A 17,500-nucleotide genomic window follows, 5' to 3' on the forward strand; every position below is an offset into this window, starting at 1 on the left:
AACGTTCCTTTTGACCTGGCGCGGTAAAAATTGGTTGGTCAAATAATGTCATATGAATGTGGTACGAACTTCATTCTGGAACGAAAGTCGTTTTGGTATCATGTAAACCAATGGCGGATCTAGGAATATTTTAAGGGGGCTGAATTATGCCATTTTGACTTTGTTTATGTTTTGCCTTAATAAAAATGTTCACGTCAGGTAAACATTATCTGTTCCAGCAAAAATAAAAATCCAAGAAAAAGTAGGAAAAAAGGGGCCAAAATGGGGAGGGGGAGGGGTGGTTAGTCACCCTATTCATCCCCCCCTCCCTCTCCTGGATCCGCCCCTGTGTAAACAGCACCTTAGATGAGACCCCATATGTGACTGTTCTCTTTTTCAACAGATGACTGGAATACTTTACACGCTGATGTTGACAGCGATTGTTTATTTCATCAGGCTTTCGGGTAAGAAAACGAACCGTCTTCAATTGAGCTTGATCTTGCATTGCATCGCTAAACGTTACTGGCTCAAAATCCTAAGCTAATCAATGGTGAAACCTGTTCGGTTTCTGCTAAAACGTAATCACAAGAGTAGACTAATACTCAGAAACTTATGTTAACTAGTTTAAATAGTTGTGCGGCGAAAACGCTCCTAAGCACTTGCTGCTGGCACGTGATGGGCGATTGCGTGACACAAATTCGTCACTTGTGACTCACTCGCGAGTATCAGTCCCTCACTTTGCGCTGACTTTTCGACATGATTAGCTCATTTGTTGTGTAATTAGCAGAATGGTCCTGTGGTATTTGTATTGCAGTGGCCCACGTTTGATATGTTGACATACGTCGTCGCCGCCATGTTGGTGGACGAAAACAAAAGATCTCTCATTAGCTCCTTTAATGTGTGTCCACCAGCAACTGTACATTGCAGTATTGTTAGCTGTCTCTAGAGATTGGTTGCAAACCACCAATAGATTCTTATAATCGGGTCTGGTTTAAGTTTATTGTTGGTTCTTTATCACTCTGCTCCGAGAGGTTTCTTTCTGCGGATTCTCCAGTTTTCTCCTCTCCTCAAAAACCAACATCTCTAAATTCCAATTCGATCGTGTGCAGGAACTCCCTGAAAACCGCTTTAGGATGAGTGGAGCTTCCTGGGTAAATATTACAGTTATTACTATTGTTATTTTATTATTATTATTATTATTATTATTATTATTATTATTATTATTATTAAATCAAATCAATCACGTGATTTGAAAACCACCTCTTATAATCAGTGGAAACTAATCGGAGTGAAAGTGATGCCCAACTACATAACACGAATTTGATTTGAACGCCAGGATTCCGTTCATTAATTTTTTTCCTTTTTTAGGTATCAGCGCACAAATTACTCCTTGTCCAGATGAAATGATTACCATTGTAGATGGAGTGTCTGGAAATCGAACCTGTATGGACTGTTCGTTCTTTTCATGTCCTCCCGGACAGGGCCTGACAGTAAAATGTGGAGACGTGATTACTCCACAAACCTCGATATCGTGCAAACCATGTGTACTCGGGGAAACTTACTCTAATTTAACCGAGCCAGGATCTTGTAGAGATTGTATGAACTGCGGCAAGTATCGAGAGACCAAGGAGGCTTGCACACTGACTTCGAAGGCTGTATGCGGAAAGTGTGTGACTGGAGCGTATCCCGAGGGATTGTTGGGAATCTGCGTCCCTTGCTCCCATTGTTGCAACGACAAAGATGACGTCATTATTCCCGGTTGTCAAGCTCCTGGGGTCCCCGAAAATAAGCGGTGCACTTTTACTCGATCGGAAAAATGTAGCAGTAATATTACAAGAGAGGTTTCGCCTTCAACAACACCGCCCACAACGTTGGCTAAAGCAATGAAATCTCCAACTAGACCATCATCGGTCTCGCATCCCCCGGGCGGGAATAAAACGGAAGAAGGAACAGGCCAAGGTGACGTCCAAGAAAAGCAAACTCAGTTGGAAACGGAAGGAGTGGAAAGTGATCGAAAAAAAGACTCAAGGGAAAAATGGATTATAGGTGGTTGTGTCAGTGTGGCTTTCCTCGCCGCAGTAGTAGCGATCGTAATCCTTGTTCGTCGCCTGAAACAAAGCAGAAGAAAGGACCAGGGAGATCTGATTCAGAACACGCCCCCAGAAGAAGACAAGAATCTGATTGAGAACACCACACCAGAGAAAGACCTGGATCTGGTTGAGACCACAACACCAAAGGAAGACATCGGCAATGAAACAGATGACATCCATCTTAGGTCATCACAAAAGCCTCCAGTGAAATGTATAGAAGTTAGTCCATTGCCATACCCAGTGGAAGAATCTAAGTCAGGAAATATTGCTTCTGAAAAAGGTATTTAAGGGATTAAAATTTTTAAACTGCATTCTTCATAGCATGTTTTTCTTGTCGTCTTTCAATGACAATGTAGTAAACTTCAGGTAGCGGTGAAGAGTATTTTCGCAATTTCTTCGGTCACTCACTTGATGATCAGTGCCTTTAAAATCTCAAGTTACAAAGGAAATACGGGAAAAAAACATGGTTTATGTAAATCCAGCGATAACAACCTCTTTCGGTACAACTGGCACGTGTTTACTTACTCGGGCGGGGATTGCCGGAATGAATGAATGAAACAGGCGTAGTTCAAAAGACTGGTGCGCGTCTTTGACACCCAGACGTCGCAAGTTCGATTCTCAGCGACTTTAAGACCTCTTTCGATTTTCCTTTGAGTTCTGTAGCTGTAGCTTTAAAAATACCCGCAAAATGGAGCCCTGACAGCGGGAGTGGGGTAAAGGGTGCGCTGTTGGCCTCCATTGATACCAACCTCGTAGCTGAAGGAAGTACCGATTTTAAATAAAGTGACTTTGCGGGCGTTCGATTGGGAAATCCGGATTTAGATCTTAAAATCTGGATCTTCGGATTTACAACCGAACACGAAATCTGGAAACGGATTTTGTTGCGGATTTCACTCATTGAAATCCTTCGTGACATGGAGTTCCAATTAGTGAAATCGACCAGAAAATCCGTTTTCATATTTTGTGTTCGATTGGAAATCCGAAGATCCAGATTTTAAGAACTAAATCCGGATTTCCCAATCGAACGCACCCTTTACCTTTTATGGATGAATGAATGGGGCTCAAATTTGGAAATTGTATTTTCAGGAATGAAATCCACGAGCTGTTCGAAAGAACATAGCCCGGCGAAACAAGGCGAGGCAGCTCTTCAGAAGAAAACTGAAATAAACATCAAGATTTTAACCCAGTAGAGATCCTGCTAGAGTATGAGCATGGCCCTTAATCAGCAAAACGCTGCGCTCACTCGTGAAATATTTTTGAATATATGCTTTCTTTTATCCCGGCTCGCTAGCGTTTTTTGAAACTCTGAACTCGCTTATAGGCCACGTTCGACATATCAAGATTCACACATTGCTAGGAGTCTTCCTGGTTAAATTTGAATATTATTTCGTTTAGATATCTCCCTTGAGACTTGTGGCACAAAGAAAACAGAACTGAGCCGTGAAATTTGAGCATACAGCTTCGTAGCCATGCTTGAAGATATATCGAACCCGGTCTATTGTATTCCTTGCACGATCCCTGATTTTGCATTAACTAGATGCTTCTGTGAAGCATACACTGGCTTGCCTGTGGTACGTGCTACAGAAAATCAGAAGGCACTGAATTGTGTTGTATTGAAATACAGCATTCCAGTCTCTGAAGAATAACAAATAAAAGAGAAGCGAGAAACATTGGCTTCTGCGCTGACATGTTGATAATTTTCAAGTTCCCTCACAACTTCTTTTCACCACAAGTGTGCCCTATGAGCATCCGAAAACTTTGTAATACTAAACTTCACTGAAGTCAAGCCCTGTTTCGCGGGGTTAGTGTTGGGATGGGAGACCAAAACAATAAACCCCTCATAAAAAACAGAAACATCTGACCGAAAATACTATTAACGCTAACAAATGCTGATGATAAAAAAGCAAATAAATATTGATACACAGTTTTCAGAAAGAGCAGAAGGAAGTTTCCCGGACGGTCGATCGAGAATAAAATATTTACGACATGAAAACAACATTAATTTTGAACCTTGAATATAGATCGTTTTCACTGTCACGCAATAAAAAAAATAAATCAAAAACTATCCAGTGCAAAACGCTAAGAAATTGTTATCTTATAGAAGATAAAGAAATAAGACACTTATCCAAGTTTTAGGCCTCTGCGTTTCCCCAAACTTCAGATATTCGTCGAAATGTTTCGCAGGCCGGAAAATAGTGTAAACATCTGGAACTGACTTTGGCTATCTAGGCGACTGATTATCACTACTAAAAAAACAAGCATTTACATAAGCACTTTTCCTAATGCTCTAACTTCTAAAAGGGCTCAAAATCATGAGATAAGTATATATTTTTCAACAAACTTGATCGTAGCTTTGTGTCATGCACCTACATAATCCGGAAATTCAAAATGCTCTGGTTTCCAAACGAAGCACGCTATTGAGCTGTGAAATTGTCAACAGATATAGATATGCCGCCTCCTATGCCTGATGAGGATAAAAACTTTGGTGGATCTTTAGTTTTAGATTTTGGAAGGTGATGACGTCACGTGAAAACGATCTATAGAATATAAAAAGTTACGATCAGCGACAAACATTTTGGGAGAAATTTTGCTACGTTCAAGTAAATTGCAAAATCGAAAGTGACATGGCCGGAATTCAGCGGGCGCCGTGATTATGTTACCGCGGCATGTTTACTAGCCAAACAGTGAAGCATCTGTGTCAAATGATGGCAAGATACCGGGTTTTTGTAAGTTTCTTTTTCTGTCAAGTGTTATAAAGTTTGACAATGAAATGAGCGAAGTCAAAACAAAGATCACAATCGCCCAACTCTTGTTTATGCAAAGTTAAAATTTACTCTCCAAGACGCGTACGACGTTATTTATCACCAGGTAATTCCATCATTTTGGAAATAGCAGCTACTTTATTATTCATCTGCGTCACAAGTTTTCACTGATTTTGGGCCTCATTTTGTTGAAACTCAAGCACGCTTCCAACAGGCCTGTGAACCCTTCCTGCTTACAGAGCAATACTAAAAAACCTCTCCCATATCACATTTGAACCTTAAGCTCGAAAATTCAATACACAACATGATATTATAATTCACAAAGGCAGAAAATACCACAGAATCCTTTTCCAGCGAAAATTTTATTGAAACAAACAACATATTTGCTCTTAGAGGCGAAAACCTCTTCCTATTTGATTGCGTGCGTGAAGACAAGAAACTCAATTGTGTCAAATTACCATGTACTTCAGGTAAATTGCCGGTTTTCACTGTCACACCATCGTGAAAACCATTCAACAAATAAAGTCAAAAATCAAAGAGATAAAGGAAGATGAATATTCGAATAGTCTCGCAAAGGTTCAGGTCTGTGCGATTTTTCGTGCGAGAGATATTCGAAGAATTGTTTACTCAAATTTATAAGGATTTGTATGGAGACGCCATGTTTGTGTCCCTCTCAGGGACACAAATATGGCGGCCGGAAGCTAACAAAAACATATGTCTTCGAGTTTTGCTATAAAAAGCCAGTAGTTGTCTTCTGAGGGCTCATAAACATCTATATGAGTACTTATTCTCATGAAAGGACTGTTCAGATTGCAAAATCTCAGCGGATAATTCACATTTTTAACCTACGTGATAGCGTTCTCGACCGCAATTTTAATATTGTGTCACGCAAAAGCTTAGAAATTCAACCTTGCTTTACCACGAGACGAAAAACCCTATCAAACTGAAAATTTGTGAAAAGACAAGTCTTCAGCTGTTCTAATAACTAACTAAACTAAAATCTCAAAAGGATTGATAATTCCTTATTTTTTAGTTTTGATGACGTCATGTGAAAACCAAGAATACTGCTCACTTTGATTTCGTCTCGACGGGCGATAGATTGTTCTCGAAGTCCAGTGCTCGTCGCTTTTGAGATTCCTGCCTATTTTATCCAACTGACTTTCTATTATTGAGCTCCATAAGGGTATATTTTGTTTAAGGATCTACTAAAACGCCATTCGCGTTACATGACTTTCGACGCCATTGCAGGCTAAGTTAATGATTCTACTGTGTCCACCAGAGAAATCTACGCATTTCCACTACCCTCTCGATCCTAAGAAAATACTCGCAGAAGGCTCTATCCACAAAGACACCACTTACCAGGGGAGTGACAGGCAAGACTATTACCGACACGCAAAAAAAAAAAAAAAGAAAACAAACAAACTAAACGCAGACCTTGACTAAGTTTGCCCATAGGCAATCCAGTAATTAAGCACGGCTACTTGTTTACCGACCAATGAGAGGCGTTACGGTAATCAGGCCCAATCTTATTTGGCCATAATTTGGCGGAACCCGTATTCTAAATTTAAATTATAAGGAGTTTAAGAAACGACGACGGCTACGTCTACGGCAACGCCACAAAACAATAATATCATTGGTTAAAAGAGCATAAATAATCGTGCTGCACGTGTAGCACGGATTTTAGCAAGTATGTTTGCGGTCCTCTGCATAAGGACGACGTGAAATCACCAAATTTGAGGTTTTTACGACAACGTAAGCATGCAACAGAGAATCTTTTATTCTCTCTTTTCACTCTGTAACCGCTCGTACCGATTTATTTTTTGGATACTTCGCTTATATTGTAGGACGTGAACGAGACTGAATAATCGCGAAAGACTTATGATAGAGCCAGGTTATTATTTTGAAGTGACCTTTTCGTCGACCGTCGCCGTCGTAGATCTTGAAGTCCCCAGTCACACTAAAGTGATGGTCTAAGGGCAAATGAGAGAGCAGAAAACGTAAAAACAAACGTAAACAAAAAACAAAAAATGTAAACAAACGTCGGATAATTTTATCCTTGTTTTCATCTTTGAGGGTTTTAGTTTGAACGTGGATGGGTGAAAACCAAACGGAAGCGCTCGGCTCATATGGACGGAAGAGAAACTTTTTGGTTCTCCTCTTTATGAAAATGGAAGATATTAAAAACGCATTGGTGTGGAAAAAAAACACCGAAGATTTTTGTACAATTTAAAGTACTAGGACTTCCATTTAAACTATACATTACTTGGTGTAAGTATCTGTATAGGGTTTACATTTTTCACAGTTTTCTAATTCATAAGATTGAAACTGTGGTCCTTCTGATTTCAATTTATAGTTTAATATTAATTAATCCTTTATCTCTTAAGAGTGTCGCTTAAAGAGTTTTCTCTCTCTGATTTTTTCGGCTAAGTATCTTCCTCTAATCGTAAATCTCGTTTCTTTAATTGTACACAATTAGTCTGAGTTTTCTCATTGTATTTTCATTTCTCTTGTTTTACCTGTTAGTTACTGTAAGTTGCTTTTTCATTTTGTAAGGTTGAATTGTTGCGATTTATTTGTCATGCGTTACAACTACTGCTTGCCTCATAAAGCTGTAGGAAACTGGGGGCAGTGCTTATTTTACTTTGTATATGTTCTCAAATTAATAAACTTGAACTTGAATACTTGAATACCAGACGATTTTATTTGTGAATGGTGGCCGCTTCTGGCGAGAAAAGGGTAAACTGTAAGAGCTTACTAAACCTTATATGTGATTTGCCACCTCATTCTTTAGAGAAAAGATTTTCACTTTTTTGTTTAATGTCTTAACCTGCCTTTCTTGTGCAATTAAATTAAACTTATTCCTGAGTTCAGATTCTTATACAAAGCTTACTTCAATGTCAAGTCAGGCCACTAATAGAAAAGTGCGATCGGCAGTACCTGGCCTGTGCCGATGAACGATGCTATAGCAGAACTTGTCTCTTTTACGTCAGTCTAGTCGCGCGTGTCACCGCGTGCATTGCTTTGTCACGCAATAGAGAGAAACGGCCGAGAGAGGCTTGGGGAAAAGGGATGCCAGTCGTAATGTTAATGATACGCTATCACGAAAATATGACAATGGGATTCTTTCATTACTGTTTCATCTTCATGTTAACCCATACCAGAACACCAATCTGCACAGTACACAATAGAAAACAGCTATCCAAAGTCATCCACACCTGCCACGTAGAGAAATGATTTTCACTTTTTTTTCTGTTTCATGTATTAGCCTGCCTTTCCTTAGTCTCCTTCGCAGCCGTTATTAGGGTCGTCACGCAACGCTTCTCCCCACTAGTGGGGAGGAGCGTTGCGTGACGACCCTAATAACGGCTGCGAAGGAGACTAGCCTTACCTATGCAATTAAATTAAAACTGATTCCTGAGTTCAGATTCTTCTACAAAGCTCACTTCTGTATCAAGTAAAGTGATGTGATCGGCAGTAACTGGTCTGCCGATAAACGATGCTGTAGCAGAATTTTTGTTTTCAAACTACTGGCAGTCTTTTTATGTCAGTCGGGCCGTTAGTGTCGCCACGCGCGGTGCTTTGTCACGCAATAAAGAGAAACGACCGAGAGAGGCTTGCGGAAGAGCGATGCATATCTCCCCCACTTTCACAATTTCTATTGATTGCGTGACAAGGCAAAAATAAGGAAACTTAGGAAGGGCACGGACGGTAACAGGAAGTTAAAGGTTTTCCTTTTTAACTTGTCTTGACTAGACTTGACGCTATCACGTTTATAGCGCTAAGCATCTTTTCACTATTCGAGATGATTAGTTTGCAAAATCTAGGAAAGACTACTGTCCAGGCATGCCAAGTGTTCACTTCCTAGTAGTCAATTTCTGTTCACAATTTCTTTTGCCTATCACTTTTAAATCGATAAGCACTGGGAAATGAAATTAAAGTGTATTTCAAAATTATGAGCTACCTCTGGAAAACTGAGCCAGATAGACCACATAATCTTTCAAAGGCCGTTGCTTTAAAAGTTGAAAGGTGATTGATTCTACTGCCATCTAATGATTTGTCAGTTTTTGGTGGCTTCTATTTCGGTGCGGGTTATCACTGAAGACAGACTTGTTAACATGAAAAAGATGACCAAGTTGAACATGCCTTTTCAACATATGAAGCTAATCTGTAACACGATGCCTTTTTTACAACAAATTCGCATGTTGATAACACAAAGGAGAAAACATGACATCAGAAAGCATTTCCTATATGCTTTTATTTAAATTAACAACTCCTTCATTGGACCAAAATCTTAATTGCAAAATAATTATATGGATCCTGCTTTATGTCCATTCACTTTTAACGAGGTCATAGATTATCACCACCTGGAAAAATGTTTAAACTCATGTTTGGTGTTGATTTCACTGTCTATTTTCGCTATACTGGCTTCCGTATAAGTGAGCAAAGTAGCCGTCGTCCTTTCGCAGCAAAATGTCTGGTTTATCCAGCTCCACGATCTTTCCTCTGTCCAAAACCATAACGCGGTCGTAATCGATGACCGTGCTGAGGCGATGCGGTATTGTGATGAACGAGCAGTCAACAAACCACGTTCGAATCAATTCCTGGATAAGCCGGTCCGTTCGGTAATCTACGCTGGAGGTTGCTTCATCCGTGATCACGATCTTGCTCTTGCGGAGAAGCGCCCGCGAGAATGCGATCAGCTGTCGCTCGCTCGGTCCCAACGCCGCGCTGCAATCCACGAAATCTTGGTACAATTGCTTTGGAAGGCTTTCCACCCAAGTCTTCAAGTGGCACTTTTCTAGTACTTCCCAGACTTCCTTATCCGTGTGATTTACAAATGGATCAACATTCATCCGTAGTGAGCCCATGAAAAGTGTTGGTTCTTTGGTGATGACTGAAATACCGCGTCTGCTTGCTTGAAGTTCAAGGTTACTGATTCCAACGCCGTCTACCGTTATCTTGCCCCCACATTCTGGCATTCGGAAAAGAGCATTTACAATGGATGTTTTCCCAGAACCAGGTCGCCCTGCAATGCCAAACTTCTCACCAGGATTTACGGTAAACGAAATATCTTTTAGAACTCGTGGTCCCTCTCTGCTGTAACTAAATGATACGCACTCAAAGCTAATCTTTCCATCCTTTGGCCAAGGAAGTGGAGGTGACATCTCAATGGTGTAACCAGGCTCTGGCTCGATCGCAGAGCAAGCGAGGTTACGATGCACAGCGCTCATATAGTTTTCCACCTCCAAACAGCGTTTTATCCCATTTTGTGACATGTCGTGAGACAACTGCAACACGTAGATCAGGGATAGAATGGTGAGGGCTGAAAAAAATGTGTTTACATTAGTTTTAATTCTTTAAGAAGGAAATTCACAAACCATTAGTTCGTAATATTCACATTACAATGGGTCCCAAAGAGAGACTTTTCCATCACATGCTAAGTAATTGCTGTTTATTTATAAAGGAGAAAATATTGAATTAAATTTGCTCCTTAATTAAGCATTGCTACCTTGATCTCAAAGCAAACGAACTCTATACTAACCCATTGCTAGGCTTTACCAGAACTGAACGATTTACAGCGGTCTAATAGCCCAGTTCCGATTTGTCTCCACTCTTGGTTTCAAAACGAGGACAAGCGCGTCTTGTTTGTGCATGCACTTTTATTTTACAATGACTGCAAAATTCTCGCGCGCTCATTGGTTAATTTTTATTGTCAATAAGCGGACAGACACATAAATTTATAATTTATGCAAGGATGACGTGATATTGCTTACGTCAGATTGAAGTTTATCGCATTTTTCTCTCGGGTTCTTTTCGTGTTTTGACTTAATTTTGACCCCTCTGCCTTTTTGTTATTGTAAAAAACAAATTGATGGCAGTTTTTCGTGCGTCTGTCCTGTTATTGACAATGAATTTCGTCATAACATTGTCAAAGTAGTCTGCGGATCCCCAGCTACTTTGTAATGAAACTTAGGATTCATTCATTTGTAAAGTAGAGCTAATTACCATCACGAAAACTTTGCACTCAGAAGAGCTTTGAATTAAGAAGAAGCAGACATCGACATGAGCTCGGAAATGGCCTATTGCAATTTACGTTTCCAGCAGCTGAATCGGGCTTTGAACAAATGTACCCAGAAGTGCACAAATTATTGTGCCAAAAGGTTATTCACACCTGCATCTAGCTTCTCATAAAATGCACTCGCAGTTACTGCCAACAGAAAAGCCACACAGACCATGTCGAGGCGCAATCCGACCCAGCTTCCACATGAAATGTTGGTGGACCATCCTTGACTGTGCAAGTCTTGGTAACTAAAATAACATGAGAAGAGCCAAATGACTCCAAGGTCGTAACTATATCAGACAACAAAACGTCCTTGGACACTGATCAATCAAGGTACTGTAGGGTATTACTTAGGTCTCTCGCGATCGCTCACCACACCACGTTGCCTCAACAACGTGTATACAAGACGATAAAATATTCTTGGTTTTCACTCACATGATCAAGAGCCACGTTTTTCAACGAAAACAAAAGAAAACTTTTACATAATAATAGAGTTCAATTTCCAGAGGATTGAGTCGGGTACCAACATGGACTATTCGGTCTCTTTGTTTGGGGACACCAACATGGTGGCCGTGACGTCACGTGAAAACCGATAAATCTTTTTTGTGAACGGCAATTTTCGAATTTTTGGCTTAAGAAATAACTTTTTCCGGATCTAATAATGCGTTGGCGGCACCGGGTTGGTGTCAGGGTGTGTCACAAAACAAGCAAAACTTAAGGATCCCATTCATGCATTTAACCATTACAAAAAAAGCAAGGTGACACACCCTAACCCCAACCCGATGTGACGAACACATCACGCATGCGCACAACCATTTCACCCGGTCTTATAGTATCCACGGACAGCTATTACGGCATTAATTGGTTTTAATAGAATAGCGTGTTGAATTGGCAGCTCCACATACAACAAATGTGGTAAGCTGGGTTGGGAACAGCACAGCCGTTCTTCCACGGCAAGCGTGTAGGAAGGTGGATCACTTAAAAGGGTGTCTAAAACACCCACCTGGTATGTTAGCTACGCCATGCTGATGAGGCCCAGCAAGGCCGACACAGCTGTCCATGGCTGCTAATTGACTGGATGAAAAGGTTGTGCCCATGCGGGATGTGTTGGCCACACCGAGTTCGTGTTATGGTAAGTCACCTTCCGTTTTTTGTTTTATTTAACCATTGGCCTATTTTTTACTGAAAAGCCTACCAACCTGTATAAGTCATCCGTAAAGGTCTTTTGCATGCCATGCGTTCTAATAGTCACCAGTCCACTAAGAGTGTCGGAGAAATGACACGCCACAGGTCGGCGACAACTGATCTCTAGCCTTCTTACTTGGCGCGCGGTCTTGAGGTAGTAGCCCCACAAAACGATAAACAGGACAATCAGTGGCACTCCAAATACAATAACACACGGGTTGAGGACAACGGGAAGAAGGAATGCGGAGATTGCAAACAATAACATCTGGATGGCACCCAAGAATACGCTAGGGAGTAGCTCGTCCATGCATCCAATGTCTTTAGAAAAGCGATTCAAAATACCTGGGTTACAATCAAAAAACGCCAATGGTGCCTGCAGTACTGATACCACCATCTTTTGATGAAGACGTTCAGAAGAGCGCAAGGTGGTGGCAAAGAAGAAGCATGCGCGCATGATTGACAACATGAAGACTCCGCCCACCATAGCAGCGTAAATATACCATGTGGTCTGATCCAAAGCCAGCACAGCTGCGGATTCACTCATGCGCAGAAGCCAAATATCTGGGACAAGTATCGCTCCTGTGAGTGAAATTTAAGTCCTTAGTCGTTTGTTTGATCTCGCAAATAAGAATTAAGGGACCCCACTTTTCATCATAGACGTCTTCCATAATGGCGGAGAAATAAAATGTTCTTTTGTTGTTATGCTAATAAGCTTATCTAGCCTCGCTCAAGAGTGAATTAGATAAGAGTGTTGATCTATCACTTTGCGGTCTTGCCCCAGCACAATCACAAATGGGTTTATTTTTAGATACACTTTGTGCGCGAAACAAACAAAGGGCTGCCAACTTTAACCAACCAAAAGAAGCGTGACCCCACTTCAGCAGTCACGCGTGACTGCTTCTGTCATGTTTTTTCAGGGACATGAAAAAACGATTTTCAGAAAAAGGATCACTGATCCAAGATCACTTGGATCACGGTGCATCAAAGGAACCGATAAATCCACTCTGGAAAAGGATTTTTCGGTTTCTTTGATGCACCTTTTTCAGATCATCCCAAAGGAACGCACCCTAATTCATTCTTGCCTCGCTACGACGAGCAAATTTCTCAAGAATATTTGTTTCAAAATGAGGGCAGTAGGTCTAATTAAGATAAATACAAAATAATGTAAAGGTGGTTTCCATTTATGAAAGTGGTCCATAGAGTGTTTTCACTCACGTGATCAGTAACATTGTTTTTTCACCCAAACAAAAGAAAAGGTTTACATGATAATAGAGCTCAGTTCCAGGAGGATTAGTTGGGTAGACCAACATGGCCGCCGTGAGGTCACGTAATCGTAACTATCACAAAATTCTCGAATCTAATTGGTTATCAAGAGCCTTGATTTCAGCATTAATACTGAGGACAGTTTGTAATTGCACAGTCACAGTTACGCGTTATCAAGCGCGTGCCAGTTGTACTCGAATCATTTATGCTTTTCCAGAACTATTAAAAAAAACTAAGAAAGGGTTGAGAAGATTAAGCTATAAATATTTTATCACCGTCATCTTCTCTTACTTCTGTCACAGTCTTATTTCCGTCGTACAAGTCAGGGATTAATCGTGCTCGAAACTTCAAATGAACCTTCTCGCTTCTTGCTCGGCCTATTTTGAAATTACATGCTCGCTTACTCCCTGAATTATTCTCCACTCAGTCCTTTTACCATTACTAATCATGCATTGGTTGGCCCTGATGATTGAGACCAAAACAATGATGACGACAATGATGATGATATAACATTGTGTAACTTGATACAAATAGAAAACGCCTTTTAAAGCACAAGGATAACGTGGTCTGTCTTTGCGTCTTCTCTTTTACGCTCGAAACCTGACCCAAGTTTCAAACGTTCTTCGTTCCGCCTATATGTTTTCAGCAGTATTTTCGCTTACCTTGGACAACAAACGTAAACAGCGCAAACACAACAAGAAATGATAGGCAAGCGCCATTTCTCAGGTAGTTCCAGTACACAGTACATGACACTGGCCCCATCATCTCTTCCTCCTCAAAAAGATTTGTCCGCGTGCGATACTTCTCCTGAATTTCCTCTTCGATTGCAAATTCCACGGTCTTGTTGCTTGGACACTTTCTTTCCCTTTCGCGTGATTCTGCTGGAGAATGGAGCTTCACGGATCTGTACCCCATCACTTGTGACGTCACTTCGTTTATGATGGTCCCTGCGCGCATGGTCAGAATTTGATCCGCGCGTTCAACGTATTGCAATTGCCGACTCACAAGGATTCTTAATCTCTTTGACAGAAGACCACAGATGCACTTGCCGAAGACCTGTTCAGCGACTCTTGGTTCAACGGGACTCAAAGCATCGTCCAAGAGGTAAATATCTGCGTCTGCATAAGCCGCCCTTGCTATGCCGACGCGAGCCTTTTGATCTTCAGACAGAGAAAAACCGTAACCTCCCACAGTTGTCAGATCACCATCCGGAAGCTTATCGATGTCCTTATTCAAATTGCACGCGTTAATAACAGCTTGATATCTGAACGGATTGTATTGTTTCCCGAACAAAATATTTCCTCTTAGCGTGTCTGTGAACACCCAAGGGGTTTGAGGAACGTACACCATCTTTCCAACGCTTGAGATATTTCCTTCAATGGACGGTAGCTCCCCGAGGATAGCTGCCAGCAAAGACGATTTCCCGCAACCCGCGGGACCGTTGATGAAGGTCAATTCCTTGGTAACCGCCCTGAATGTAATATTCCTTAATGCAACCGGTGTTTCAGCCGTGCCCCAGTGGCACGACACGCTCTCAAAGGTCACGTGGATATCAGCTGATGGGTTATCTTGCATATCAAGAGATTGCCGCTGAATGAGTGCGGGCTCATACAGTGGAACACTCTTTTCGACTTTCGTGTCGTTTGAAATCTTTGTCAAGTCCTCATTTGAAAGGTAAGAAGACATTTCGGCGTCTGTTAGATCGAGAAAGGATCGAATCTTTGAGCGGGTTCTCCCTCTGCTGTAGCTGTTTTCGGAGTAAACCGACTCTTCAAGTTCTAAAAAAGTTTGAATTTTACCAAGTGAGCTACTCGCTGCGCCGATAAAATTTACGCCGGCAGCGAAGGTAGACGAGGCAGACAGTCGGATCGTTCGGATAAACCCGAGCACCATGAAAATGCTATAAGGACTGAGCTGGACACCAGTGATGATCATGGTCGTCAACGAGATGAAACAAGCCACAATTGAACTTGTGTGCAGGAAGGTCGCAAACGTAGACAAAATGGCACTCTTTTGACGCACATACTGGACCTCTTTCCTACACGGAACAAAAAATGATAACATTTATAACCATTAAGTTCCCTTGGAAACTGCTCCCCTTAATTTTTAACGTCTCCACATGTTCAAAATTGGAGTCTGTCATAAATAATCACTAGGTAATCAATAGCCAACAACTTGAGTTTAGGGAAGAATTGATTAACTTTTTTAGTATACACCACACAAGCTGAATTACTAACGGACCACATGGATATCTAACCGAAACGACTACCGCTCGCGATAGGTGAATAATGACATTTAATGGCCTTCCAGTTAACCATTCAAAATGCGCGAAAAGCGCTATCGCCGCCATGTTGGAAATCATAAACGAAAACGATAAATTTCTCATTAGCTCCTTTTATTCGCGCATCAGCATTAGTACATTACGTCATAGTTTTTCTTGTCTCAAAAGGCTGATTTCGAAACCACCTATTTAGTAAAATGAAGGAAAAGCATTGCCCCAGATCACGGACTGAGCTTTTGTGCCCGGAGCTGGCGTTACATCATCGAAGGGCGCGGCCGGCAAGTGTTCAGTGTAGAGTGTCTTTCCACAACAACTTCTTAACTATGTGGCTTCCACCAAAGCAATGACAATTGTTTGTTACATTATATTACACATGATTGACATTACGATAAAATATCCCGTTTAAAACATTGCACATTACCAAATGTCCGGTTACAGAAGGCGGTTGTAGACTGACATATTTTGAAACCTCATGACTTTGATGAAAAAGGTTTTTTTCAGATTTCCCATATGTCGGTTTGGAGGAAAACATGAATATCAACTGTCTGTTATAGTTATTGCTGAAACATTGCAACAGTAAGGTTTTTTTGATTTACCTGCGTATTTCCTCAACTCGATTCTTGTAAGGCCATTCCCATGTGTTCATTTTTATAGCTCTTATTCCAGTTACAATTTGCTTCATGATGCTCATTCTCCGCTCGGTCCAACGCGCGATTCGGAGTCGAAGTTTCATACAAACATCCCACATGCCAATGTAATAGGCAAGTAACAAAATCAAAAATATGATACCAGATATGGCCTGGAAACCAATGAGGCGCCAGATAAGAGCTGTTATGGTAACCAGCTCTAGAAGCCCCTGGATGATATATCCCACCTTCTGGAAGACCTGATCAAGACGCTGGGCATCAGTTGTGATCAATGCAATAACGTGGCCTTGTGGTACGCGCGAAAGATCCTTTAAGCGCAGTCTGTAAATCTTAGAGAAGATGATAAATACGTTAGTAGTATCTTTTGCACTTTCTTCTCCGTTTGTATTTTCGACTCCATCTAAAGTAGATTTGTTTTAAATTCATTTTTTTTTCTGTTTGCTTTCCATCCATTTGAGGTCAGTTAAATGCGTATTAGTATTACTGGGGACACCCTGCTAGCAGAGCCTTTCGTTTGATTGCTCGATTTTTCCGTTCTCGAGAAAGACTCTGCATGAATCGAGTAAGATGTTTATTGAATATGCGCTGCATGTTGCCAGGATAAAGTCTCGAACCCAAGCCTAATATGCCAGATCTCGCCGCCATCTTGGTTTTTCATGGTACAGCGGGCTCAATTATAACCATCGGTTTTGTCACTAAACGGACGCTCGCATTGGAAAAACCGGTTTGACGAGAGAAAACAAGATTGACTAGTCCAGAAGTTCGGGCTGCGGCGGCTTCAAAGAGTTGACGCGATTCAGGCAGAGTCTCCTTTTCTACTCCTCAGTAAAGAAAAAGACAAAAGGAGGCTCTGCTTGCAGGGTGTACTTTGGATTCTAGCTATTGAAAAAGGAGCAGGCCTTCGGGTCGCCTTTGACTACGGGCCTTCCCTTGTCCTTGTCTTGTCTTGCCAGTTTTGGAACTTATTTTGTGACATGTTGTGGATCCCCTATTTTCATAACATAAAATAATAAAAAGGGAACCATAACATATCACAGTTATTCAAGATGGCGGCGCTGTGGAAATTACAAAACAAAAATAAGCGATTCTAAAATCCATTCATTTCGTATGCAAAGGCTTTCTTTCAAAATTTTTCTGACAGATTTTATTGCAAACATTATTTTCTCGAGATAAAAGATATTTTTTTGTTGGAATGAAGGCTGCTCTTGACTTGAATAGCTGTGGACAACAGC

At 41.1% G+C, this 17,500-nt stretch overlaps 2 protein-coding genes across 3 annotated transcripts in view; one reads left to right on the forward strand and one right to left on the reverse strand.

Moving 5' to 3' along the window:
- LOC138000354 (uncharacterized) overlaps nt 1-7,498 on the forward strand; it is an 11,988-nt gene extending 4,490 nt beyond the window's left edge. Inside the window, exons 3-5 of one of the 2 annotated variants that reach the window (XM_068846692.1) lie at nt 383-443; nt 1,348-2,349; nt 3,156-3,937. In XM_068846692.1, the coding sequence (XP_068702793.1) occupies nt 383-443; nt 1,348-2,349; nt 3,156-3,259 (1,167 nt within the window). In that variant the 3' untranslated portion in view covers nt 3,260-3,937. Of the gene's footprint in view, nt 1-382; nt 444-1,347; nt 2,350-3,155 lie in introns of both variants that reach the window. The other variant, XM_068846693.1, reaches the window with a different exon arrangement.
- A 1,643-nt stretch (nt 7,499-9,141) lies between these two features.
- The window catches only part of LOC137999114 (ATP-binding cassette sub-family C member 4-like), a 13,523-nt gene continuing 5,164 nt past the window's right edge, over nt 9,142-17,500 (reverse strand). Inside the window, exons 4-8 of the mRNA XM_068844953.1 lie at nt 16,218-16,597; nt 14,003-15,378; nt 12,092-12,656; nt 11,004-11,140; nt 9,142-10,154 (exon numbers count right to left, since the gene is read on the reverse strand). Coding sequence (XP_068701054.1) covers nt 9,232-10,154; nt 11,004-11,140; nt 12,092-12,656; nt 14,003-15,378; nt 16,218-16,597 — 3,381 coding nt within the window. The 3' untranslated portion in view covers nt 9,142-9,231. The remainder of the gene's footprint in view (nt 10,155-11,003; nt 11,141-12,091; nt 12,657-14,002; nt 15,379-16,217; nt 16,598-17,500) is intronic.

Source organism: Montipora foliosa, chromosome 4 (assembly GCF_036669935.1).
Source record: "Montipora foliosa isolate CH-2021 chromosome 4, ASM3666993v2, whole genome shotgun sequence".
NCBI classification, from domain to species: Eukaryota; Metazoa; Cnidaria; class Anthozoa; order Scleractinia; family Acroporidae; genus Montipora; species Montipora foliosa.